Genomic DNA, 24,658 nt, shown 5'->3' on the forward strand with positions numbered 1-24,658 from the left:
GTGTTTTTATAAATGCCAAGGGAAACATTTTGTCTCAAAGTGCTTGCTTTGAATTTGCACCAATGACCAAAAAAATTCTTCATTTGGTTTGGATATGGAATATACAATTTCAAGAATTTTAGTGGTTTAAACCATTTCTTATTGAAATGGTATTTCTTCCTTTACTTCTAAAATGTCCTGCTATTCACGTGATATCCGTGTTCTATGTATGCCAACATTGGGCGCCTCTACTGCACATGGCTATTAACAAAGAATTTTCAGTAAGGCAAATATTAAATAGCATCATCACATTTTAGTGCCGTGAGTTTGTGTAAGAGAAAAGTGATGCATACAATCAGATCCTGTAAGCCTTTTCAGTAGCTTGCCTTTACCAATGAAATGAGGACTTGTGAGAAATATGGCTTTGATTTAGACACTCACGGGAAATATTTTAAAATACATTAAACAAGAAAGCAGTGCTTCTAGGCAGAGTAAAGGAAAAACATTAAAATTTCATAATCATGCTAGAATTTGCTTGATAAATCAACACAGCTATCAGAATACTATTCCAGACAATGAACGTACTGTGAGCCCTAAGGTTAAGGGAGAGCTTGTAAGGAAAATTATAGCTGCACAAAAACATTGAGACTTCCAATTTTTAAAGGCATTAAACATTAAGGATAAACACGTACTTTGCTCATTTCCTCGGATTAAGCATGGTATTTTAGAAAAGTGTGCACTTTCCCCATTATACCCATCAACTTTTAAACAGGCAAATTTCAATCTGCATGTGGTCATGAACAATATTTGACTTCTGTCTATTTGCATGGGTTAAAACCAATCAAAGTGCTGAGCACAATTAATGGGAAGTACCTAATTTGTAAGTCTGTTTGCATTTCAACTAAAAGTACTTAAAAGTTAAGAATCATGACACTACATCTTTAGGATGTTTGTATTTCAACCACACTTACTTAATGAGAGAAATATGAATATACTTTTCTGCTTAAAATATTGGTATTTAAATACCACTAAAGCTGGGCTACCTAATTACCATTATTGAATTATTATAACTACGACTTTGATATCTAAAATATAATTACCGGTGATTAATTCTCTACTGTAAAAGATCTGGCTGTAATTAAGAAACAACAAATTAACCTCAATTTACAACTCCTCCTTTTATTTTGTAAGAAGTGAACTTTAATAACTTGTAAAAACCAGAAATAAACTCAAATACAGAACTGAAACATATCATGTTCATTTAGCCACAACCTGAGACTTCACGTAGAAGTGTTTTAAATGTGTACTATAAAAGAAAGATCTAAAAGAGTACTCCATAAAATTGGTGGCAAAATTTTCAATCTGCTGCTTGAAAATTGGCTTTTTTTCCTCCCTAGAATTTATATGCCCCATTCACCACTGTTCTGTGTCAGATACGTGACTATAAAATTGCGAAAATGGAGGCTTTTCTGGTAGCAAAAGGGTTAAGTTCTTTTTGCTTTACCAGTTTCAAATTACAATGAGAAGCCTCTTCTTTCCCAGCAGGGTTGTGCTTACATTACTCTTTAGATCTCCCTTGAAGAGGGCTGGTATATTTGTGCCTGCTGGAGGTGGAATTAACTGTAAGAAGGAGAAAGGGAGTGAATGGACTTACAGGAAGGTTTTCAAGTAAATACAGGGAAACACATTTACTTGAATAGTACAACCTTGAGTCGTATTTTACACTAAGACGACACAAAAGATGTTAAAGTTATCACCAAGCTGCCGGACAAATATATATTCCAACACCAAGGTGCAGATCAGCATAGATCTGTGATTCAGAAATCAGGATTTGTCTTGGAAAGAGCTTCAGGGTTGAGAAGAACTCAAGATCAAGTGAAGATAACTTTGGGAACTACAGTTTGTCAGAAGATCAGCTTTCGTTCATTCAAATACCAAAGGCCTGATTATCATAAATTTATATAGGAATGCCTAGGTCATCTGATCAAATAATATTAGCCGTCTTCTGCTACATCAATGCAGCAAAAACTCTTAACAACTGTGGATAATTGGAAACTTGAGTTTCAGCTTTCTTAGAAATAACTACTCTTGACATATTCCAAAATATTTAAAATAGGGCAGGAAAATCAGTGAGGATGTTGGGTACAGAAATGTCACTGTCATGAAGAATAGGTAAATTTGTTTTTTTCTGCTACTGGGAAATTGTACCTCCTTGAAACTTAGATTTTTTTTTTTAAGAGGACAAGAAGGACTAAAAACATCAACTTTGCTTTTGGACAAAAATGCATCTGAGTGTATTTTTATTTAGGGGTATTGTGGGTTTCCTCTGGAGCTGCTGGGTTTTACTGGGTTATGCAAAAGGAGGTTTGGGAGACAATCATGTTCACTCCAGTTTTATTTATAGAAGACTACGGAACCATGAAAGACGGGAAATACAGAGGGAAATTCTCTCTATCTTGGGTTTGCCTCACAGACCCAGACCATTTTCACCTGGAAAGCAAGCTTCCTCTGCACCTCTCTTCATGCTGGACCTATACAACGCTATGGCCAGTGAAGAAAATCCTGAGGAGTCGGAATACTCAGTGAGGGCATCCCTGGCAGGAGAGACCAGAGGAGCAAGAAAGGGATACCCAGCCTCTCCCAATGGGTATCCTCGTCGCATACAGTTATCTCGAACGACGCCCCTGACCACCCAGAGTCCTCCTCTAGCCAGCCTACATGATACCAACTTTCTGAATGATGCTGACATGGTCATGAGCTTTGTCAACTTAGGTATGTTGTTCGTTTATTTGTTAATCTATGTTATTACAAAGTGGAAGTTTTTCTAATGGTAAAGTAGCTGCCTGGTAGGTGGTCATGTTTACATAAAGTCATTTTCTATAACTCCTCTCCAGCTTCTGTTTCCTTTCTTTCATTGATGCAATGTAAGGTTTTGCCTTAGGCAATGAAGTCATATATGTATTTTATTTTTAATATAAAAAGCTAAAATTGAACAAATATAGTTGGGGTAGATTTGGGTCTTTTCAGAGCTTGTTAAAATATCAACCTTACTTAATGTATAAATGTATGAATAAACAGGCAACAGTCTAAAAAAAGGAGATTTATGAGGATAGTTATAATACATAATAACTATATGAGCAAAAAATAATAATGGAATATTTTTAAAAAGCATTTACAGACAGAAAAGTAAAAGTGACATTTTGAGCTATATTTTGGTTAGTAATTTAGAAAACATATAAGTGTATATTTATATGCTACTCAGAATCACTCATTCAGGGGAGGCAACTACTGCAAAAATATTGATATGAAATTAACCAAGATCAAATAATAATGTAAAAGAAGACTATCAAATAGCTTCAGGGAGAGATACTGAAATTCTCTGAAAAATATTTTAGAAACAAAGTTTCAATCTAACATTATAAACTGTAATTATTAAAATATATAATAACTATTTGATTATTTTCAGAATCAAGGGAAATGTAAATCATGCCAGGATGGTCTTTTCCTATACAGAATTTCTTTTTATTTGAGATAAAAATTAATTGAAATTCTTTAACTAATAACATTATTATATAATAATTTTTTAAATTATGTTTTACTCAATGTTGATACTTTCATGGCAGTTTTAAAAGATTGGCCCTATCAAATGGTAAATTAATGCCTTATATTTCATCTTGCAATAATATTAAAGTTTCCCAATTTAAAAGGATTTTACAAGTGCTATAGTTTTATTTAAATGTTTTAATAGATACAGAAGGTGAAAATTTACTCTCTTCAGACACTCAAGATAATAAAAAGATAGAATATGTTTATTTTTGAAGGCTAAAAATAGTATTAACAAGTTTAATCAACTTGAAAAAATTGAGAACATTTTAATGTAAGATCTTCAAAAACTTTTAAATATGCAATCTGCTTTGATTTAAAATGGACATATTTGATTATAGACTTAATTAAAAACTTCCTCATATATCTCAAAAATATTCTTTGAAAAGTCAGATAGCAACAACTCCTAATAGCACATGATACTTTTATAATGTATGTTGCTTAATGTGCTCTGCTCATTTGCTCTCAGCAGTCCTAGCATGAAGGATAAGGTGCATAATAAATCATACGTTTCATGTTACCAGAGACAAAGCTCTCATTATTAACTTTTAGTAAGTCATCATTGGTTGCTCTAATCAGGTGTCCTGGACACCTTTTCTTTGACATATAATTAACAGGTTTCATTTGAAACTTTCAAGCCATTAAAATATAGCTTAGTTCTAAATTTGTTTGATTGCTTTTCCTTCTTTAAGTGGCATGCAAATGTGGCTCATGATATATTTTTACTTTGTAGCAATTTCTAAAGCATTATTCAATAATTTAAATTAATTTTACTATTGTAATAGAAAAATGTCAATCTTGCATGATTTACATATTCACAAAATCACTGAAAATATCAGTTCAGGTCATCTAAAATCTGTTACGGAAGAGTGTGTTATATTATATACTTTAAAAAACAATAGCCCAGTCATAAATCTGTTCTAATAAAATATTTTATTATATTTGAATATTTTGATCATTTACAAAAGAAGTGCATTTGTGTTTTAGAAAGGAATTAAGTATAATTTTGAACCTATATGCCATTACTTTTTGTAAATCGACATAGAAGAAGAAAACCAAAACCAATAATAAATAGTTTTATTCAGTGACTTCTAGAACCATTTTGATCATTTAAGAATGATTACATTTTTAAATCAATGAAATTTTGGTTATATTGTTTGGATTATAATAACTAGTTCATTAAATACACCATAAAAATAATTATTCATTTTACTCTAGAGAAATAATTGGACATAAACTTCAGAAAATTTTTACTTATTTTTATCATACTTGAACTGCTGAGTAATGATTTATCTTCAATAATAAACCATATTGATTTTTAAAAATTTAATATTCCAAACTAAATTTCTCACATTAAATTACTGATAAATTAATTCTGATACTGAATTTTCCTACTAGTCTCTGAGGAAAATTGAACCACAATTTCATTTTATTATCCCCAGACCATACCTTCTAATATATCTAAAAGTTGTAACCTTAGTAAGAAGGTTTTCTGTATTTCTTTCGTGATAAAATGGGTCAAAGTGTACTTAGAAAAGATGACACTGTAATATCATTGTTAACTGCACTGAGAATTTGAGTGTCCTTATATATCATTCATTAGCAAATATCTGCAACAAGTTTCATGTTCTTATAAGACTCAAGATAATTTTATTTTATATTTTAGTATTTGCCCTTAGTCCCTATATGTATATTATAGGGACTAAGGGCAAATGATCAAATTAGCAATAGGCTAGGGATTTGTATTGAGGAAGTCACCTGGATATTTAAATATATGAAAAGAATCAGTTGACATTGCCCATAATAAGATAAATTATATTAAAAGGATCTAGTAACATCCTTTTTATGAATGCTTGCCTGTGTCATTTCAAGTCAAATAATAGATTTTCTACAATTATCTTGTCATTCAGGAAGATATTTTTTTCCAACATAAGTTTTGCTCATCAAGAACAATTAAACTTATTTCAAACTCTGAATCATATTAACAAAATATCTATTTTAAAAATGTCAGATGAGAAAAATTTTTTGTCCATAAGTGGAAAACAATTTAGCTTACCAAATGAAAAAAATAAAATGTAAAGAAATTGTGTTAAGATCAATATAAACAACTAACTATGAAACTCAACACATTATTTTGACCTTTAAATTATTGTAGTGATTTGTTTATTTTTAAGAAACAAATGTTAATTAGTAATTGTGTGAAGAGAAGCTTTCTACTCTATTCTATGCATTATTTTGAGGCCAACTTGAGTCAGTCTCACACTCTCTAGCTTTTACAGGTAGACTTCTCTGATTTGTCCAGAAAACTATTGAATATCAGTGAATATTTTTTTCTTAGTCAATGCTACAGTACTTTGTTAGAAACAAAAATGTGTTTATGGTAAATTTGTTCTTTTTTAGCCATCTCTTTATCAAAAATGTTAAGGGTTATATATCAAATACCTATGCAAATAAAAGAAGTTGCTTGGTAATTTTCTTGTAATATTTAAGTATACCTTCTGTTTATATAAACATAAACATGTAGAGCATTTCTAAGATCTTTTAGTTAGAAATCAATTACATGGTGATAGTATAATTAAAATGACAATGTTGTAGATGTTTTAGAGGAATTAAAAAATCAGTAAATACAGGAAATTTATGTTTATATCATTCTTAGTCTCCATGTATTTTTCTGATAAAGAAGAACTTTGGGTTTATTAATGGTTTTCGACTGACTGGATCAGTTGGCTTAGAGTCAAATACTTACATATATTTTAAGAATATATATTAATTCTCAAGCAGAAAAATATATAAATGTAATGCTTACATGTATTTATTTTATAACAATATATTTAGCATGCTAAGGTATGAAATTTAAAAAAATGCTTTCAAAACTTTAAATTAACCCTTCTCCTCTTACTTCCTCAAATCATTAAACTCTCCTGGCACTAGAAGAAAAAAAAACACAATGCTTATGTACTCTGTTGAAAGATTTGAAAGACATCATTGATATTTATTGTTGTTTTTGGCTGACTCAAGTGCCCAGTGTAGAGGAATTTATATACAGATCTACCTAAAGATGCCTATCTATGTAGTGTCTCCAACAGGGTTATTAACACTGTGTAACATAAACATGCCCATAAACACATGCAAGATTTTTTTTTTTTTGAGGGAGGCAGAATGGAATGGGAGGAAAGATAATCTAAATCCATTATAGTACACATTCCTGGATTATATCTGGAATCACAAATGCTAATAATGGCAGAAATATTATTCTTTAAAACTGAACTTCTGAAGGGAAAAAAAGTTGCTATGGGTGGAGAGCTCTCTCTCTCCTTCAACAACCTGTAGCATTCATCAATGTGACCAACGGGACTCTTGTTTTCCTTTAAATGCACTTTATTGTCCAATGATGGTCATGGCGGCAGAGATAGTTACCATCACAGTTTAAGTAAAAGCTTTTTGCAAGTTTTAATGGTCACTCACAAATAGCCAGTGTAACGTTTAGCAGGAAGTAGGAAGGGATGATAACATCCTCCAGAAAGGCTTGGGAATACTTCACCCACCACCTCCCCAATGCCTTCTCTTTCATTCTTCCATTTTAAAAAATATCACCTCCCTCTTTCCTCCCCCTCCCCCCTTTTTTGCTTTTTCTCTTTAGTTCTGAGGTCTTTCTAGCCCCAGGCTCTCTTGGCACCTTCTCCTTACTGCCCCCACCCTTCCTGGGATCTGCCTTTGGTCCTAGTTTCTTCATAGCTGGAGGCTTAGATTAGCTGAAAATCAATTAGTTACAGAGTGATCATTTAGGTACAGTCTCCTGTTTTCCCTTTAGTTGGGAAGGAAAGGTTATGATGTGCCAATTACGGCCTCCACCATCAGGAGCAAAGCTCCCCAGGGCACGAGAACTGCTCTGTTGCCATCCCTTGTAATTGTTGCTTCCACCATCCCATTCTTCCTTGCCTCCTCCCCCTCTGCCTGAGGATCCCACTGACAGAATTTAAGAGAACATCAATTAAAATTTAAAAGTTTATGGGAAGGTTAAAAAAAAAGGGGGGGGGGGAACATGCAACATTAAACAAAAACTACAAAAGGAAAACTCTAATAAAAATGCGATTCTCTTTTAGTTTATATGACACTTTTGCTTATATTATTTTTATTTAATATTCCTGCCACTTCTGTGAAGACATTTCCTTTTCTTAAGTGGAGAAGAGCTGATGAGAGAGAATAAGGAGATCAGGAGTAACAGAGGCATACCATAATGAGAATGAGACAGAGAGACAAATAGAAGATTTTTGAAAAAGCCCTCGAAAGAAAGACACGGACGCAATGAGTCATTAGAGGCTGGTCTCTGGGTGTGCAGGTGGAGGATGTGTTGGGAAATCCTCAGTCTACCTCATACTGACACAGCAGCTAATTCAACATCCCCAGCCACACCAGCTCCAGGGGAAAACCCTTTCATCCTTCCACACAGAAATACCAAAGTGGGGAAAAGGGAGGGCGGCTCTCAGCGTCTGTGTACAAGGAGCGTACAGACTGGCTACTCACATTTACAGTCATAAATAATGTAGTAGCTCAGCTTGAGAAAAAAACCACAGGTTGAAGGAAGAGGCTTTCCTGACGCACAGAGAGGGGCTGAGATCAGAGGAGCCACTGCGAGGGTTGGCTGGAAACAATGAACCCCTTGTTCTAAGCAACGTTTATGAGTGCTTCTTTGCACCTTAACTTCATATTTTATTGGCTCAGCTCTGGGGTTTCCCCATTTGCTCATCTCTTAAAATAATACCCTTGGCCAAGATAGCCTTTAAAACACACCAGTCAGCCCTGACAACCGGCTCATGTATTTGGGAGGAAAAGGGATCTGTTGTGATTTTGATGTCAGATTGGGATGTTTAAGGTTCAGTTATGGATCTTAATGTTATGACAGTACGATAAAAATAACAGTGGGAGTCTTCACCTGCCTTCTTAGAAATGTTTACAAGAATCCCTACAACCAAATGGTGACCCCTGATTTGTATGTCTTGTCTAAATGGCTGTGGTAAATCATAATCTACAAAGGTAGAAACGTAATTCATTAAAGTGTAGAATGTTTAAAATGAGAAAAAAATCATTTGTAGATTAGGAAGAAGGATCGTTAATGGTTTGGGGAGAAAAGAAAACAACAACGAACCTTCATGACTAAAGAAAGTGTGTCTCCTCTACTTGGAAGACAGCGAATTACATAAATATTACATAAAACTTAGCAACCAAGACCTTGCATGATGTTAAATAGTTTGGTGTAAAAATTAAACTAGGGTGTGTGTCATTTTATAAAGTCTAAGACCATGAAGATGTCTGTCTTTACAATGGTGTGCCCTTTCTCTTTTCTTTTCATAAACAACGGAGTATAGTGCTTGCATTTAAAGAAACAACTGTGCATTTTAAAAATGAATACTATAATTAGATTATCTCTTAGAAATTGTTTATTTATCTTCTTCCTGGAGGCAAATAACAAATATTTTTGTTCTTGTTGTTGAACAGCTTTCCTGGAGTTGTTAGGAACAAAGAAAAATAGCTTTTTTAAATGTTGGGATTAGCAGATGTAAATCCCATTTAGATTTTATTCAACACTATGAGACATGTCAAAATCAGAAGATTTATTAATATTTACAAATGCCTTCGGCTATTCTTATGCTGTCATGATATGAAAAATTCAATATTACTTGTTTTGCACAGATTTTCTGTCCTTGCTGGAACTGGGGATAATCTTTCTAAATAGGACGCACAGGATATTTTCCGAATCTTAAGTTCAAGCCTTAATACTGCTCAAATGGCTTTTCTTTTTGTGCTTCCGTCGCAGAAGCAGAGTAGCATAGAAGAAGCCAGAAAGTCTGAATTGGAATCCCACATTCTATACTTCCTTAGCCGTGTGACTCCTGGCAAGTAACCTAAATTTTCTCTGTGCCTCTGGTTCCTTATCTAAAAAGTGCCCATACTAATAGGTTTTTCCCCCCCACTGGGTGTTGAGAGGATTAAATCAGTTAATATGCACACAAGTTTAAGAACAGTATTTGGAACACAGTGAGACCTCAATAAATGGCCGTTATTGTTATCAGAGTTGCATTGTGTCCAACATCTGTACCATATTTGCAGGAGTGGCTAAATAATTGGTGAGGCCCAATGCAAAGTGAAAATTGGGGGGCCCCTGGTTCAAAAATTATCAAGAATTCCGAGTGATGGCAGCAGAGCATTAGACCAAGTATGGGGCCCTTCTGGGTGCAGGGCTCTGGGGAACCGCACAGGTCACGTGCCAGGGGAGCCAGCCTGCATATTTGATTACATGTTGTGAGGGCAGGAACATGACCTATTCATTCTTTTTAATCCCCAGTGGTGGGTCAAAGTCCCAGAAGGAAATAGACAGCATGTGTAAAATGAATCATTTGAGGAGGGTTTAACAAATGTAATTTTTAAAATGTTGTGGGCAGGGCTTTTTGGCAAAATGGGATGATGCAGCACCTGGAACAGAGGGGAGCTTTCCTTCACTCCAGGGCCAGAAAACTCCAAGGAGAGCTTTAGGAAGAAGGTATCTTCACAGGAACCGTGGCCTTTTTGAGAGAGATGCCATGTAGCCAACCCCAAGATACTCAGCAGGGTGGGAGACTGAGGAATAAATACTTAGACATGCTTTCCTGTCATGTTTCTCATTGGAGAGTGGGTCCTGAGCCACACACTGAAGATATTTGGCACAAATCCATAAATGAATATTGGCCATCTAGTCAATAAGAGTTCTAGAATCACTTCAATTTCAGTGCAAGTTACTCATCTGTGTGCAAACCTTTGTTCTAGTTCATTTATAAAATTCCAGAGATAATTGTAAATTAATGTGAGAGTGAATTCACAAGTTGGTGAAATAAAGCGGCAACAGCACACATGGCTTGCTGGGGGGGAAAAAAAAGTTGAGTTGTATGTGGATCAGTAAGTTCATGGGATATATTAAAACTATTTTAGAGCAAACTGAACTTTAAAACAAAAACAAAAGCCCAGGAAGAAGTAGCACTCTCAGATTACAATACAAACAGTAGAGTGCAATTGCCAATCAAAAAACTCAGTATGGAAAGCACTAGAGTGTATGCAAATATGTAGGGTAAATACAAAGAGCAATATATTTTCTTTAATCTATAGGCCTGTTTATTCTCAATCCTATGTCATTGTTCCTGAAATGACCCATGACTGTGTGTTAAAGGTTTTGGAATTCTGAGTGGAATCATCTGATATTCTCCCACAGTTCCTGTTGCAGGCAGAAATAATGTTAGGATGAGGTAAATTGAGATCATTATCTTTGTTCTTGTTACTTTTCCTCTCCTCTGGCAGAGTTCCTGTGACTTCCAGAGGCAGAATTTAGTGGAGCAGGTATGTCTGCTATTTAGTTCTCATAAATAACCAACCACTAAGCCTTGAGGCCAGAGCCATACCTCGGCCCTTTAATCACAGACAGCATTGGATACAACAGCCCCTTCCCAGTATAGTCTATGTTCCCTTTCAAAGCCACTGAGGACAGTAATTTTACACTGATTTTACTTCTATAATTATCAAAAGCAGAGGGAGAGAGAATTCAACTGGGAAACTGTATAGGCTCTTCTACAAATAGCCTTGATGCAGGCACCAAAGACTTATTTAGTGGAGAAGTGAAGGTTATCAATTAAATAACTTTTATGGTAAATGTGGTTGTTTTTTTTAGTAGTTAACATTTTTATTTTTAAATAACAGTTTGGCATACAATATTATATTAGCTTCAGGTGTGCATCTAAGTGATTAAACATTTATATAACTTACGGAGTGATCACCCCAATACATCTAGTACCCATTTGACACCATACATAGTTATTACACTGATTATATTTCTTATATTGTACTTTATATCCCTGTGACTATTCTGTAACTCCCCATTTGTACTTTTAAATCCCTTCGCCCATCCTCCCATCCTCCCTTCCATCTGGCAACCGTCCAAATATTTTCAATATCTATGAGTCTGTTTCTGTTCTCCTTATTCTTTTATTTTGTTTTTTAGATTTCACATATAAGTGGAATCATCTGGTATTTGTCTTTCTCTGTCAGACTTATTTCACTTAGCATAACACCCGCTAGGTCCATTCATGTTTTTGCAGTTGGCAAGATTTCATTCTTTTTTATGGCTGAATCATATTCCATTGTATATATGCACCGCTTCATCTTTATCCATCCATCTATTGGTAGATACTTATCTTGGCTGTTGTAAATAATGCTTCAATAAACATATGAATATATGTGTCTTTTCAATTTAGTATTTCATTTTCTTCAGATAAATACCCAGAAGTGGAGTTGCTGGGCCCTTCTTTGTCTCTTGTTACAGCCTTTGTTTTAAAGTCTATTTTGTCTGGTATAAGTATTGCTAAGCCAGCTTTGTTTGTTTGCTTGTTACCATTCTCATAAAATATAATTTTCCATCCCTTTCGTTTCATTCTCTGTGTGTCTTTTGACATGAAATGAGTTTCTTGTAGACAGCATATGTGAGAGTCTTGTTTTATTATCCATTCAGTCACCATAGTTTTTAATTGGAACATTTAATTCATTTTCATTTAAAGTATTGATAAATACATAGTTATTGCCATTTTATTATTCATATTTTTATCTGTTTTTTTTTTTTCTTCTGATAACATTTAACATTTCTTTTAATACTGGTTCGGTGGTAATAAACTCCTTTAGCTTTTTCTTGCCTGGGAAACTCTTTATCTATCCTTCAATTCTAAATGATAACTTTGCTGATTAGAGTAATTTGGTTGTAGGTTCTTGCTTTTTATCACTTTTAATAATTTCATTCCACTCCCTTCTGGCCTGCAATGTTTCTGTTGAGAAATCAGCTGACAGTCCTATGGGTACTCCCTTGTAGGTAACTAAGTGATTTTCTCTTGCTGGTTTTAAGATTCTTTCTTTGTCTTTAACCTTTGGCATTTTGATTATGATGTGTCTTGGTGTGGACTACTTTGGAATGATCTTGTTTGGGACTCTGTGCTTTCTGGACTTTTATGTCTATTTCCTTCACCAAGTTAGGGAAGTTTTCTGTCATTTTCTCAGATAGGTTTTCAATTTCTTGCTCTCTCTCCTCTCCTTCTCATACTCCCAGGATGCAAATATTGGTCAGGTTGATGTTGTCCCCTTGAGAATGCTGTTAAAGTTCTCACAAAGTTCCTTGAGCATCCTTATGACCATATTTTTGAACTCTGAGTCTGGTAGTTACCTCCATTTCATTTAATTCTTCTGGAGAGTTCTTTTGTTCTTTCATTTAGGACCTGTTTCTTTGTCTCCTCATTTTGGCTCTATTAGGTAGAGCTGCTATTTCTCCAGGTCTTGGTATAGTGGCCTTATGGGGCTTATGTAGTAGGTGTCCTATAGGGCCCAGTGGCTCAGCTAGCCCAGTCACCTGAGCTGGGCACTCTAGGTGCACATTTGTGTGGGCTGTGTGCACCTGCCTGTTGTAGTTGAGCCTTGATTACTGTTGGTTTGTCATTGGGAGGGATTGATCTCAGGCCAATCAGATGGGAGGACTGGCTGTGACTACAGTGGAGGAGCTGCTGTGCAGGGGCTTATTCCATGGAGCAAGACTCACTTCATTCTTGAGTGTGTCATTTGTGGGGGTGGTTAGGTGGTGCTTTTGTGTGGTCTAAAGCTGTCCACTAGCTGTACTGGCTTTGGTGCCTCCTGGGAAGTGCAGACCAAGGTCAGCCACCACCTGTGTTCTGTCCAGGGCCACTGAGCATGATTTACAGAGTGATCTGCAGATGGCTGCTACTTGTGCTGGGTTTGGAGGTGTCCGGGAGAGGCCAAGCTGTGAACCAAGGCCAGCTCTTGCTAGTACCTGGTCTAGGGACACTTGGCAAGATGCTGCTTGTTGGAGAGATTTTAGGAAAGTCTGAAGCATGAGCCAAGAGAGGCTGTTTGTATGGAGAAGCCACTGGAAAAGGCTTGGATAGGCCAGCAAGTAGGGTAGGGCAGTGTCTCAGGGAATCACCAGGGTGGGACAAAATGTATTAGCCAGGTTGACAGAGTCTCAATTATGGTAACCACCAACCAGCTCTGTGGAGGAGGCGCAGCAAAGGAACAATAGCCTCTGCCAGCACTTTTTTTTTTTTTTTTTCCCAGAAAGCTGCCTCTGCAGTCCTTGTCTGAAGCCAGACAATTCAGTTCCTTCCCATATGAACCTTGCATCTTTTGAGCTGCTGCCCAGAGCTGGAGCTCAAAGTGAGTGAGTCTGAGTAAGTCAGGATGTGGGCCCTTTAAGAGGAACCCCTGGAACTCTAGAAGCCCCCATCTCAGCCATAATCTCTGTTGATTTTCACAGCCAAAAGTTATGGGGACTTCTCTTCTTGGCACTAGAACCCTGGGCTGGTAGTTCTGGTGTGGGGCTGGGGGCCCTGGCTCCTCAGGGGGATCTCCATAGCAAAGCTATCCCTCTGATTTTTTAATCACCATATGTAGGTATGGGACCAGCCCCTTCCATGTCTTTGCTCCTCCTACAAGTCTCATTGTGGCTTCTTCTTTATATCCTTATTTAGTTAGTACTATCCTTAGTTATAGGACTTTTGTTCAGCTAGATTTCAGGCAATTTTGAATGATGGTTTTTCTGTAATTTAATTGTAATTTTGATGTGGTTGTGGGAGGTTTGAGTACCATGCTTACCAACAGTGTCTTCTTGAATGGAAATCACTATGATTAATGTTCTGTAGATATTTCCTTTGCTCAGAATGTGAAGAAGTTTTTAAAAATTTAATTATAGTTTAACTACAATACTATTTTAGTTTCAGGTATACAGCATAGTGATTCAATATTTTTATACCTTATGAAGTGATCACCACAATAAGTTTAGTTATTATTTGTTACCATACAGTTATTATAATACTAGAGGCCCAGTGTATGAAATTAGTGCATGGGGGGGGAGGTGTCCCTCAGCCTGGCCTGAACCCTCTCCAATCTAGGACCCCTCGGGGGATGTCCGGGACTACTGGCTCCTAACTGCTTGCCTGCCTGCCTGATTGCCCCCAACTGCCCTCCCCTGCCAGCCTGTGTGCGGCCATCTTGTGGCGGCCATCTTGTGGCGGCCATCTTGTGGCGGCCATCTTGTGGCGATGTCGCACGCGAGGGCCACCTAGGCTTTTATTAGTATAGATTATTGACTATATTTTCTTTTCTGCACATTACATCTTCATGACTCATTTTTTTATAACTGAAAGTTTGTAGCTCTTAATGCCTTTATCTATTTCACAAATCCCCCCACCTCCTCTCCTCTGGATACCATCAGTTTGTTCTTTGTATCTATTAGTCTGTTTTTGTTTTTGTTTTGTTTTGTTATAGACTCCACATATACGTGTATCATGCTTTAGTGATCTTTCTCTGTCTGACTTATTTCTCTTAGCAGAATATCCTCTAGGTCCTTCATTTGTTATTGCAAATGGTAAGATTTCATTCTTTTTTTTTTTTTTTATAGCTGACTAATATTCATTGTATATATGTACTAGATCTTTATCTATTCATTCACCAATTGCCATTTAGGTTGATTCCATATCATGGCCACTGTAAATAATGCTGCAATGAACATCGAGGTGTAGATATTTTTTTGAATTAGTGTTTTTGCTTTCTTCAGATAAATACCCAGAAGTGGAATTGCTCGATCAGATCATAGTTCCATTTTTAATTTTTTGAGGAATTTTCTTACTGTTTTTCATAGTGACTCCACCACCTACATTTTTAATAATGCACCAGGGTTCCATTTTTCCATATTCTCACTAACACTTGTTATTTGTTATCTTTTTTATAATAGCCACTCTGACAGGTGTGAGGGGGTATCTTCTTGTGGTTTTGATTTGCATTTTACTGATGATTAATGATGTTGATCATCTTTTCTTATGCCTTTTTTTCATCTTTATGTCTTCTTTTAAAAATATCTTTTCAGGGTTTCTGCTTATTTTTTAATCAGACTGTTTTTTTTGAATCAGTTGTTTGAGCTCTTTATATATTTTGGATATCTACCCCTAATTAAAATATTGTTTGCAAATATCTTCTCTCATTTAGCAGGTTGCCTTTTCATTTTGTTGATGGTTTCTTTCAGTGTGTAAAAGCCTTTTAATTTGACTTATTATTATTTGTTTATTTTTGCTTTTGATGACCTTGCCTTAGGAGACATATCCATACAAAAACTTATATGACCGATGTTCAAGACTTTTCTACCTTTTCTTCTAGGAGTTTATGGTTTTGGGTCTGATATTTAAGTCTTTAATCCAGTATGAGTTTATTTTTGTACATGGTATAGGAATGTGGTTCAGTTTTATTTTTTTGCATGTAGCTATCTGGTTTTCTCAGCACCAGTTATTTGAGTGTCTTTTCTCCATTGTGTATTTTGCCGCCTTTGCCATAGGTTAATTGGCCACATAAGCATGGGTTTATTTCCAGCTCTCTATTTTTTCCCATTGATCTGTGTTTTGTGCCAGTGCCATAGTTTTGATTACTATAGCTTTGTAATATATTTTGAAATCAGGTAGTGTGATACCTCGAGCTTTGTTCTTCTTTCTCGATATCACTATTTGTTTTTTTTGGTTTTCATACAAATTTTAGGATTATTTGTTCTAATTCTGTGAAAAATACCATTGGAATTTTTTCAGGATTGTATTGAATCTGTAGATTGCTTGGGGGTAGTGTGGACAGGTTACCATACTCAACAATGAAAAGCTGAAAGCTTTTTCTCTAAGATCAGGAATAAGACAAGGATGTCCACTCTTGCCAGTTTTATTTAACATAGCATCGGAAATCCTAGCCAGAAAATTAGGCAACAAAAAGTAAAAAAAAAAAAAAGCATTCAAAGTGGAAAGAAAGAAGTAAGACTGTGTTGCAGATGACATGACACTATATATAGGAAACCCTAAAGGCTCCACCAAAAGCATCTATTAGAACTAATAAATGAATTCAGTAAAGTTTCAGGATATAAAATTAATATACAGAAATTTGTTGCATTTCTATACACTATTAATGAACAATCAAAGGAAAAATTAAGAAAACAATTCCATTTCTAATTGCATAAAAAAAGAATAAAATGTTTAGGAATAAGTTTTAACTAAGGAGGTAAAAAATCTGTACACTAGAAACTATAAGAGGAGGAATTACTTGATTCTTTAACTATCTCAGTAAGGTGTAAGTGTAAGGGCTTTGGACTCATACTGGTTTGAATACCAGCTTTGCCTTAACTGCTACTTATTCTTCAGCAAATTATTTCACGTCATTGAAACTGTTTTCTTATATGTAAGGTGGAGATCATAATATAGTTAGAACTTAACAAGGTAATTTTATAGGCCTTTAAATCTACAGGAGAAAGTACTCACTTAAGGGTTTCCACGGCTACTATACCTGTTTCTATGAGAGTAGAATATGGCATTCTAATGTGAGAGGAGAGCCACATCCAGTCCACCAGACTCTGTCAAATCAACGCCTTTGCTAATATTGTGGACCATTAAACACATGACATTTTCTTTATCCAAGAGAAAAATGAACCCTGGGATTTCATTGACTCTGTCTTCAAGCTGGCTTGTTGATGGACTGTATTTCCTCATCAGGGTGTCCTGGAAAAGGTCAGTGTACAACAGAGCCTTCAGGAGCCTGTAGGGCTTCCATCTGAGCACCCAAAGGCAACATTTTCTGTGATTGCTGCTGAAAGGTGTTATTCATATTACATTTGGTCAGATTCCTAGAACGAACCCCTGGTTTCACTTTAGTTCCAGATATTACCAATTCCACTTCCTTGCTTGTTATGGAGAAGGGAAACTGATTGCAGGCCAAGGTAATAATATACAAAATAATATACAATTAGAAAATATTTGGTTGTGAAGACATGGGCACTCTCTAAAACACCCTTGGAAGTAAGGGGAAATGTTGAAGGGTTTAACGCTTATTTTCATAAGCCAACTTGGCTTTTTTTCTAGTTTTAATTTTTAAAAAAAAGTTGATTCATGATGAAAATCTTGGTGAATAAACTCCTGAATTCTAAATAGGACAGCCACTCTGTTCAAATAATCATTCAATCAGGAGCTTTTCGTATTGCATGTAACTCAAATCATGTTTAAATTTATGATTTTCTAATTTGTAGCTATTCTCATTACTATTGGTATTGTTACTATAACTCTATTTCTATTTAATGCCATTTAATTTAAAGTATTTTTACTTTCCTAGACTATTTATTTGGGCTGATTTTTTTTTCAGATGACAGATCTTTCTATTATTTATCCTGAATTGACTTCTGTTATAATATTTTGAAGCAGGATGAGAATTATAGGTTTGATTCAAAAAGTCACACAAAAGGCCATAAATACTGTGGACATCTTCTATTTATAGTATCCATATTGTAAAGTATTGGCTTTTGATATTTTATAATATATTGAATGGGAAAACATGGATTTATTGGTTTTTAATTATTTGATAACATGCTGAAAGATGTCATTGAGATGATCTTTGCTAAATTTTTAATTTTGATGACTAAAGTTTGTAAAATATGGATTCCAAGTACATTTATTGACATATTCAAATCAACTTTTAAGATTTTTCTCTTTCATACTGCTGTGTCAAATAGTTATTATTTTACAGTTATTTACTTTGAGGAAAAAATTTTCAGGATTAAGTGAAATATTTTTCACTGTGGGTATGTGATACATTTAAAGTATATTAATGGGGGAAAAGGAGACATATGTACTACTATTTGTAATAATTTAAACAATAAAAATAAATAAATTTCACAATGATTCCTTAAGGAAAAAAATAAAGTATATGACATTGTTAGGAATATATAATTTTAAATTATAGTGTACTTGTAGTTATAGTAATCCAAGCAACAATAAAAACAATATATATCATCCCTGTGCCAAAAACTGGACTAAGTAATTTGAATGCAGTATTTCAATTAATTTATATCTCAATTGTCTGGGTAAATATTTTTCAATTCCCATTTTATTGATGTGCAAATTGAGGCTTCTCAGAGGTTAAATAGCTTACAAAAGTCACCCTACTGGTAAATGGCAAAGTCAGTCCTGGATCCATGGTCTGTCTGGCTACAGATTTTTTTGTTCTTTGCCACTACTCTTTAACTTGATAATCCATTTTTGAAAAATAGATAAAAATGTACAAGTTTTAACAGTAATAATGATTAATACTTTTTGAAAGGATCTTTACATATATTGCGTGCTTTAATCTACTAGTATATTATTGCAGTATATTGCACTCAAGGCAGTAGATATGATTCCACAATATACATCTGTGGATACTGGAAATCGAAAAGGTCATTTATTCAGCCATTTGACAAATATAAGTTGATTACCTACTGTTGGTCCAGGCACTGTGCAAAAGAGTGTGCCTGTTTTACTGCCAAAATTACAGGGCAAGAAGAGCCAGGTCTAGGCCCAGAATCCCTGATTCTTGTGCCAGGATTTTTTTGCTCAATATCACATATTTTACAGAAATCACACAAAATTCCAGCCTCAAATAAAATTAAAAGTACTAACAAACATTATATAAGAGAATGCGTTCTTTTGTTATTTAAATTACCGGGTAGAATTAACCTCCTGTGTATAGACAAAATATTTTTTTCAAACCTCAATCCCTTTAAGGCAAAAAGGAAATCATGTTACTAGTAAATAGAACCTAAGGAAGCCTTTTAGTCCAAAAGACATAAAGCAAAAGTAGAATCCAGCTTTAGCAAATCTTAGGGGCTCTGCTGGAAACCTGCTTGTGTAGCTGGAAGGCCTTCCTAATGTGGAGGCTCCCGTGATTTTAAAGGAAATATCTAAAAAGGTTTCCCTTGTACACTGGATGCTTACTGCACATTCCAGAGCATAAGTGTGGCTTAAACACTCGTTATTTATTTGTGTTGTACTCAGGAAATAAGGGTAAAAGGTCATACAGTTTTTCAAAATTAAGTTGTTTGATCTGTCTAAATATTGACCCCTGACCCTGCCTTCCTTCTTCAATTGTGTGCTAACAAGTTGGTGTTCAGGGTTTGCTTTGTTGCTGTGCACACTGAACATGATGTGGACACAGGTTATAATAAGCGGCAATAGAGACACATTTTACAACGTGGAAAATAACAGAGAATGCCAAGAAATGGTATAAAGAGCCCTTTGATACATTGCTTCGAATCTACTCAGGATATTAGGCACTAGGCAATTATTACTTCAAGTTGATTGTTGAGAAAAATTGACCAATATTTTACAACTGCTTTTCTTTTTACCAACAATCTGCTGTGATTGTGAAATGAATAATTGCAGCAAAATGGGGATCAAAGTTTCCCGGTCCATCACCACGTTTGTTAGTGTTTACCCATCCATTCACATCAACAAAACACCCGGTCATCAAAGTGAATTTAAGACTTTTATTAAAACTAGAGTAAGACTTGTAATGATTGCTCTACAGGAAATCCACTGTCTTCCACAGTTAGTGTGTATTCAGTGCTCATAAAATACAAGAGAGTGTGCTAACAGCATTTCAAGTGCTAACTTATTTAATTCACAGTTACCCCATTTTACAGATGAGCAAAGTGAGACTCAGATATGTTAGATTATTTCATCTTGTAAGAGGAGGAACTGGATTTAGAGGAGGAACTGGATTTAGAGGAGGAACTGGATTCAAAGTCCAACTATTCACTGCTGTGCTGTGGAGTCTTTGTAAACACTATTGGGAAGGTTGTCATTGGATATTGTTTGAACATTTTGTAAAGTTCTATATATTTTCCCAACATTTCATGTATTGGATTTAGAATATATTCACTTCATCAGTAATGCTTTGTGTTTGAGGGAATTATCTCTACTAATAGGTTTACCAAGAGTCATATCCCTGAAGCTGGGCTCTTACAGGCCTTCTTCTGAATTGGGATTCTGTGGCTTTTGAAAGGAGGCAAATGAAATACAAACCAGAAGGAATAAAGTACTTTGCAGACACTAAAGGTATGGACCTTTGTGCCATGCAATCTTACAGGTCATTTATGAGGAAAGTAAAGGTGATCTGTGCTGATTTTATCCTAGAACACTTGACGTGAATACGAGTAACATTTGGCAAAATAGAAAAGAGGAAGAATATCCAAGTTGCAAACAGTAAAGGGCCTCCAAAGCAATGATTGGGGATTGGAACAAACTAATAGTGAGTTCTTTTTGATACTGGAAAACTACCCACCTGCTGGCTAGTATAGAAGGCCACACAAGCAGGCAGGGCTGCCCGGCAATTAAATGAGTCCTTGCCCTAGCTTTTCTGACCTGACACTGCATTGACCAGTGAATCGCATGAGTAATCTACCAAAGTGGGAGTTTGGGCTGCAGGACCATCTACAACCAACAAGTTAGAGAATTCCTGCTGCTGCAGAGAGAGAGAGAGTCTGGCAGATAGCCTCTGCTCCATCCTGCTAGTCACGGTTGAAATCTCCTCTGTGTTCCATATAACATTGAACACTCCACATTTAATACACATCTCTTGATTTGTAGCAGCTACAGCCCTAATCTCTTGCATGTGTAAAGTGAGTTCCTTTCGCATAGCTCACTCTTTGCCCCTATACCACACACGTTAAATATATTATTTCTGCTCCTTCGGTATCTTACAAATTGAAGGCTAAGGCCTTTGGAAAATTCTCTTCCCCTCCCACCCCCCCCCCAAAAAAAAAGAAAATATTTCTGATATTATAATATTTCTTAAAGCAAAGTGCTAATGTACAGGAAGACAATTCAGTTTCAGCTTTCAAATGCTCTCAAAACCAAGCAAGGGGAAACAAAAGAGGTGTTGTAAAAAGTAGGTATTATTGTTATTATATCAACTTTTTGTAGTCCACCTGAGGACTAATGTCTGCTTTGAAAAGCAAACCAAGAGGTAGCTGCAGAATAAAAGTAAGCATTGAGGATGTCACCTGCAGCCTTTATTTTAAAAAAAAAAATATATTTTATTGATTTTTTACAGAGAGGAAGGGAGAGAGATAGAGAGTTAGAAACATCGATGAGAGAGAAACATCCATCAGCTGCCTCTTGCACACCCCCTACTGGGGATGTGCCCGCAACCAAGGTACATGCCCTTGACCAGAATCGAACCTGGGACCCTTGAGTCCGCAGGCCGACGCTCTATCCACTGAGCCAAACCGGTTTCAGCAACCTGCAGCCTTTTAAAGATTATATTTTCTTTATCTCTCCCTTCTTCCCTTTATTTAACCCCTTCTACACAGTCTACTTATAGGCCAACTATAATCTAAAGAGAAGCGTAAACAATTTCAATAAATGATTTCTAATTATTTAGACTGAAATCTACTTGGGAAGTCAGATGATAAAATTATTATTTACAAATAGGTTAAAAATTGTACTTAATTTTAATTTCACCAACTACATTGGCATATAGTAACTAAAGCACATGCTGAATCATAATTATTTAAATCTCTCTTGGGTACTGTCAATCACTTACTTTTTTACTCAAAGTTCTCTGTCAGTATTTCCTAAAGTGTGTTTTATTGAAAGCATTTCTATGTCCTTTTAAGAGGTGTTATCTGAAATTTTGTAGTCAAATAAATCTGAACAGCACAGTGGAGCAGTAATGAAATAGGTTTTAATATTTCCAAGACAAGACTTCTCAGTATCTTTATTATGCAGATGGGCATTGTGAATCTCTGCAAGGAGGAATATTTCATATGGTTTCACATGCACTTGGACTCAGGAACTCTCCTGACAAAGCACCATAGGTACCTAGTGTTACAGGAAACTCACTCTGAGAATCACTCTTCCATATGGACATACTATTTATAAACACCATGTTGGAAATATTACAAGCAGCATAACCTACTTTGTTGTCACTGTGGTCTCTTCATATCCAAAATTAAAAAGAAACAAGAAAAAAATATTAATTCCATTATCTAGAACCAATTATTGTTGATATTTCTAGTATTCTCTTCCATACTTTCAAAATATACTTTTTCATAGAGTTTAGCAATGTTTATGCAATATGTATCCTTATATGATTTCTTAGTTATGATATGACTTTTTTTCATGTGTTCATTTGCTCTGTGTGAGAACATTTTTAATGACAATAATATTTCAGCTGAATAATTAATCATTTAGTTAAACATTCTTTTATTGTTGGACATGCAATTTTTCCAGTTTTTATTGTCATATACTCTGTTTTAAGGAATATCTTTATATATAAGTATTTATACAAATCTCATAATTTTCTTAGACTCTGTTCTTATTAGGAAATAAATTATTAGAGCAAAAGGTATGATTGTTTTTAAAACTGGAAAATATTGCTAAATTGCTTTTCACTAAAGTTGTTTTAATTTTTATTTGCAGCAATAGTAAATGCTAGTACTATTTTATCAGACTCAAATATAAATTAAATACGAATATTTACATTATTGAGAATCTACAATTTATCTTTTTTTTAGATTTGTATTTCTTCTGAAATTTATTTTTTTAAATGTATTCATTGGCTACTTATATTTTCTCTTTGGCAAGCTTTTGTGTTTTATATTTTGGCAAGTTGATGTCTTTTTTTCTGTTTGCCTTATTTCATTGTTGCTTATGCTTATAAATTCCTCTTGGGACTATATATTTAATAATTATTCACTTTTATCCTTTTTCATTTTTACTTTTTATAACGGTCATGAGAAAACACTTTAAAATATTTAAAAGTTTGAAAAACATACCACCCATATTCCATTTTAGAAAGAAATGCTCAAAGGTGTGCTGTAGCTGGGTTAAAAATTAAGAAAAATGAAGAATTCATAGTCTTCAAAGAGCCACAGTTTTAGAATTCAAATCAACCGAATGAATGAATTTGGTCTAAATAACCTTACGTCAAGGTGATCTTCTGTAATTTGATTATAAAACATGAATATACATATGACCTTAGAACAATTGGAATGAGATAGGCGTAATAAGTATCTCAATTATTATACTGATTAAAGGTGGTATTTTCCCATTGGAGGGAGAGAATACTAAGTAAATAAGCACATTCTTTTTTAATTGACTAGCAATTGTTAACATTTACCCACAAGTTACATACTTTCTACTTTAGTATCAAATTTGATTTTTGAGTCTAAGCCTTTTTCACAGAATCCCAAGATATTTTGGAATCACTCTTTGTCATCAGCAGTTATTTAAATGACCACTGTGATGTGGAGTATTAATACCTCACTTTCATCACCATGATCTCTAGGCACTTTCTAGGTTGATAGTGACATTTGAGCACCAGGATATGTCTGCATTTTTGTTTTGGCTAAATGTAGTCTCTAAGTCTTGGCTTTTCCTTGTACATGTTTGTCATTGTAACAACCTCTCTTAGCTTAGAAAAGTTTTGGATCATGCATAATAATTTTTTGAAAGTCAATACTATATCATAGTGTAGTTTTATGAAAAGACATTTAAGTAAAAGTTAGAAATCCAATTTTTAGTAAAATAGTGTGCTAACTGCCAAAATAACTCAAGTGAAGTAACAATCAAATAATTAGATAAATTCTGAATTGAGTAGGAAGGTATTTCAGAACAATAGAAGCAAAAGAAAGCAGGGGTCAGAGTTTTATATAATCATGTCTAGGATGTGAGGGAAAATAAATGACATGGGACAGAACAAGTCGCTATGACCATGAACTATTTAAAACTCAGCAAAGCTCCAACATTGCCAACTTTTTGTATGGAAAGTAATAAGTCAAAATGCATGAAACAAAAATTGTTAGCAGTATGAATAAAAATTGGTAGATACAAAATTATAGTATGAAATCTTACTTCTATCAAAACTGCATAATAGAGCCCCCCGAAATGTAATGTACTTAGGTAATACAATTAATAAAATTGAATTATTTGACACATCTCAAGGATCATACTTTGAATATACTGACATGTATCAAATTGTGTAGAGAATATGTATACTTTTTTTGAGATTTCATGGGACATTTAAATAATCAGATAGATGATGTATAAATTTTAAAATCTTATAAAAGATATGGAAAGCCAACAAGCACTTAAAACCATGTTTAACATCATCAGTCATTAGGGAAATGCTAATAAGAACCACAAAAAGACACCATTACACAACATAA

At 34.8% G+C, this 24,658-nt stretch overlaps 1 protein-coding gene across 1 annotated transcript in view; it reads left to right on the forward strand.

Moving 5' to 3' along the window:
* Positions 1-1,559: 1,559 nt before the first annotated feature.
* BMP5 (bone morphogenetic protein 5) overlaps positions 1,560-24,658 on the forward strand; it is a 113,810-nt gene continuing 90,711 nt past the window's right edge. Inside the window, exon 1 of the mRNA XM_079781460.1 lies at positions 1,560-2,751. Coding sequence (XP_079637586.1) covers positions 2,262-2,751 — 490 coding nt within the window. The 5' untranslated portion in view covers positions 1,560-2,261. The remainder of the gene's footprint in view (positions 2,752-24,658) is intronic.

The sequence above is a fragment of the Cnephaeus nilssonii genome (assembly GCF_951640355.1).
Source record: "Cnephaeus nilssonii genome assembly, chromosome: 9".
In the NCBI taxonomy this organism is placed as follows: domain Eukaryota; kingdom Metazoa; phylum Chordata; class Mammalia; order Chiroptera; family Vespertilionidae; genus Cnephaeus; species Cnephaeus nilssonii.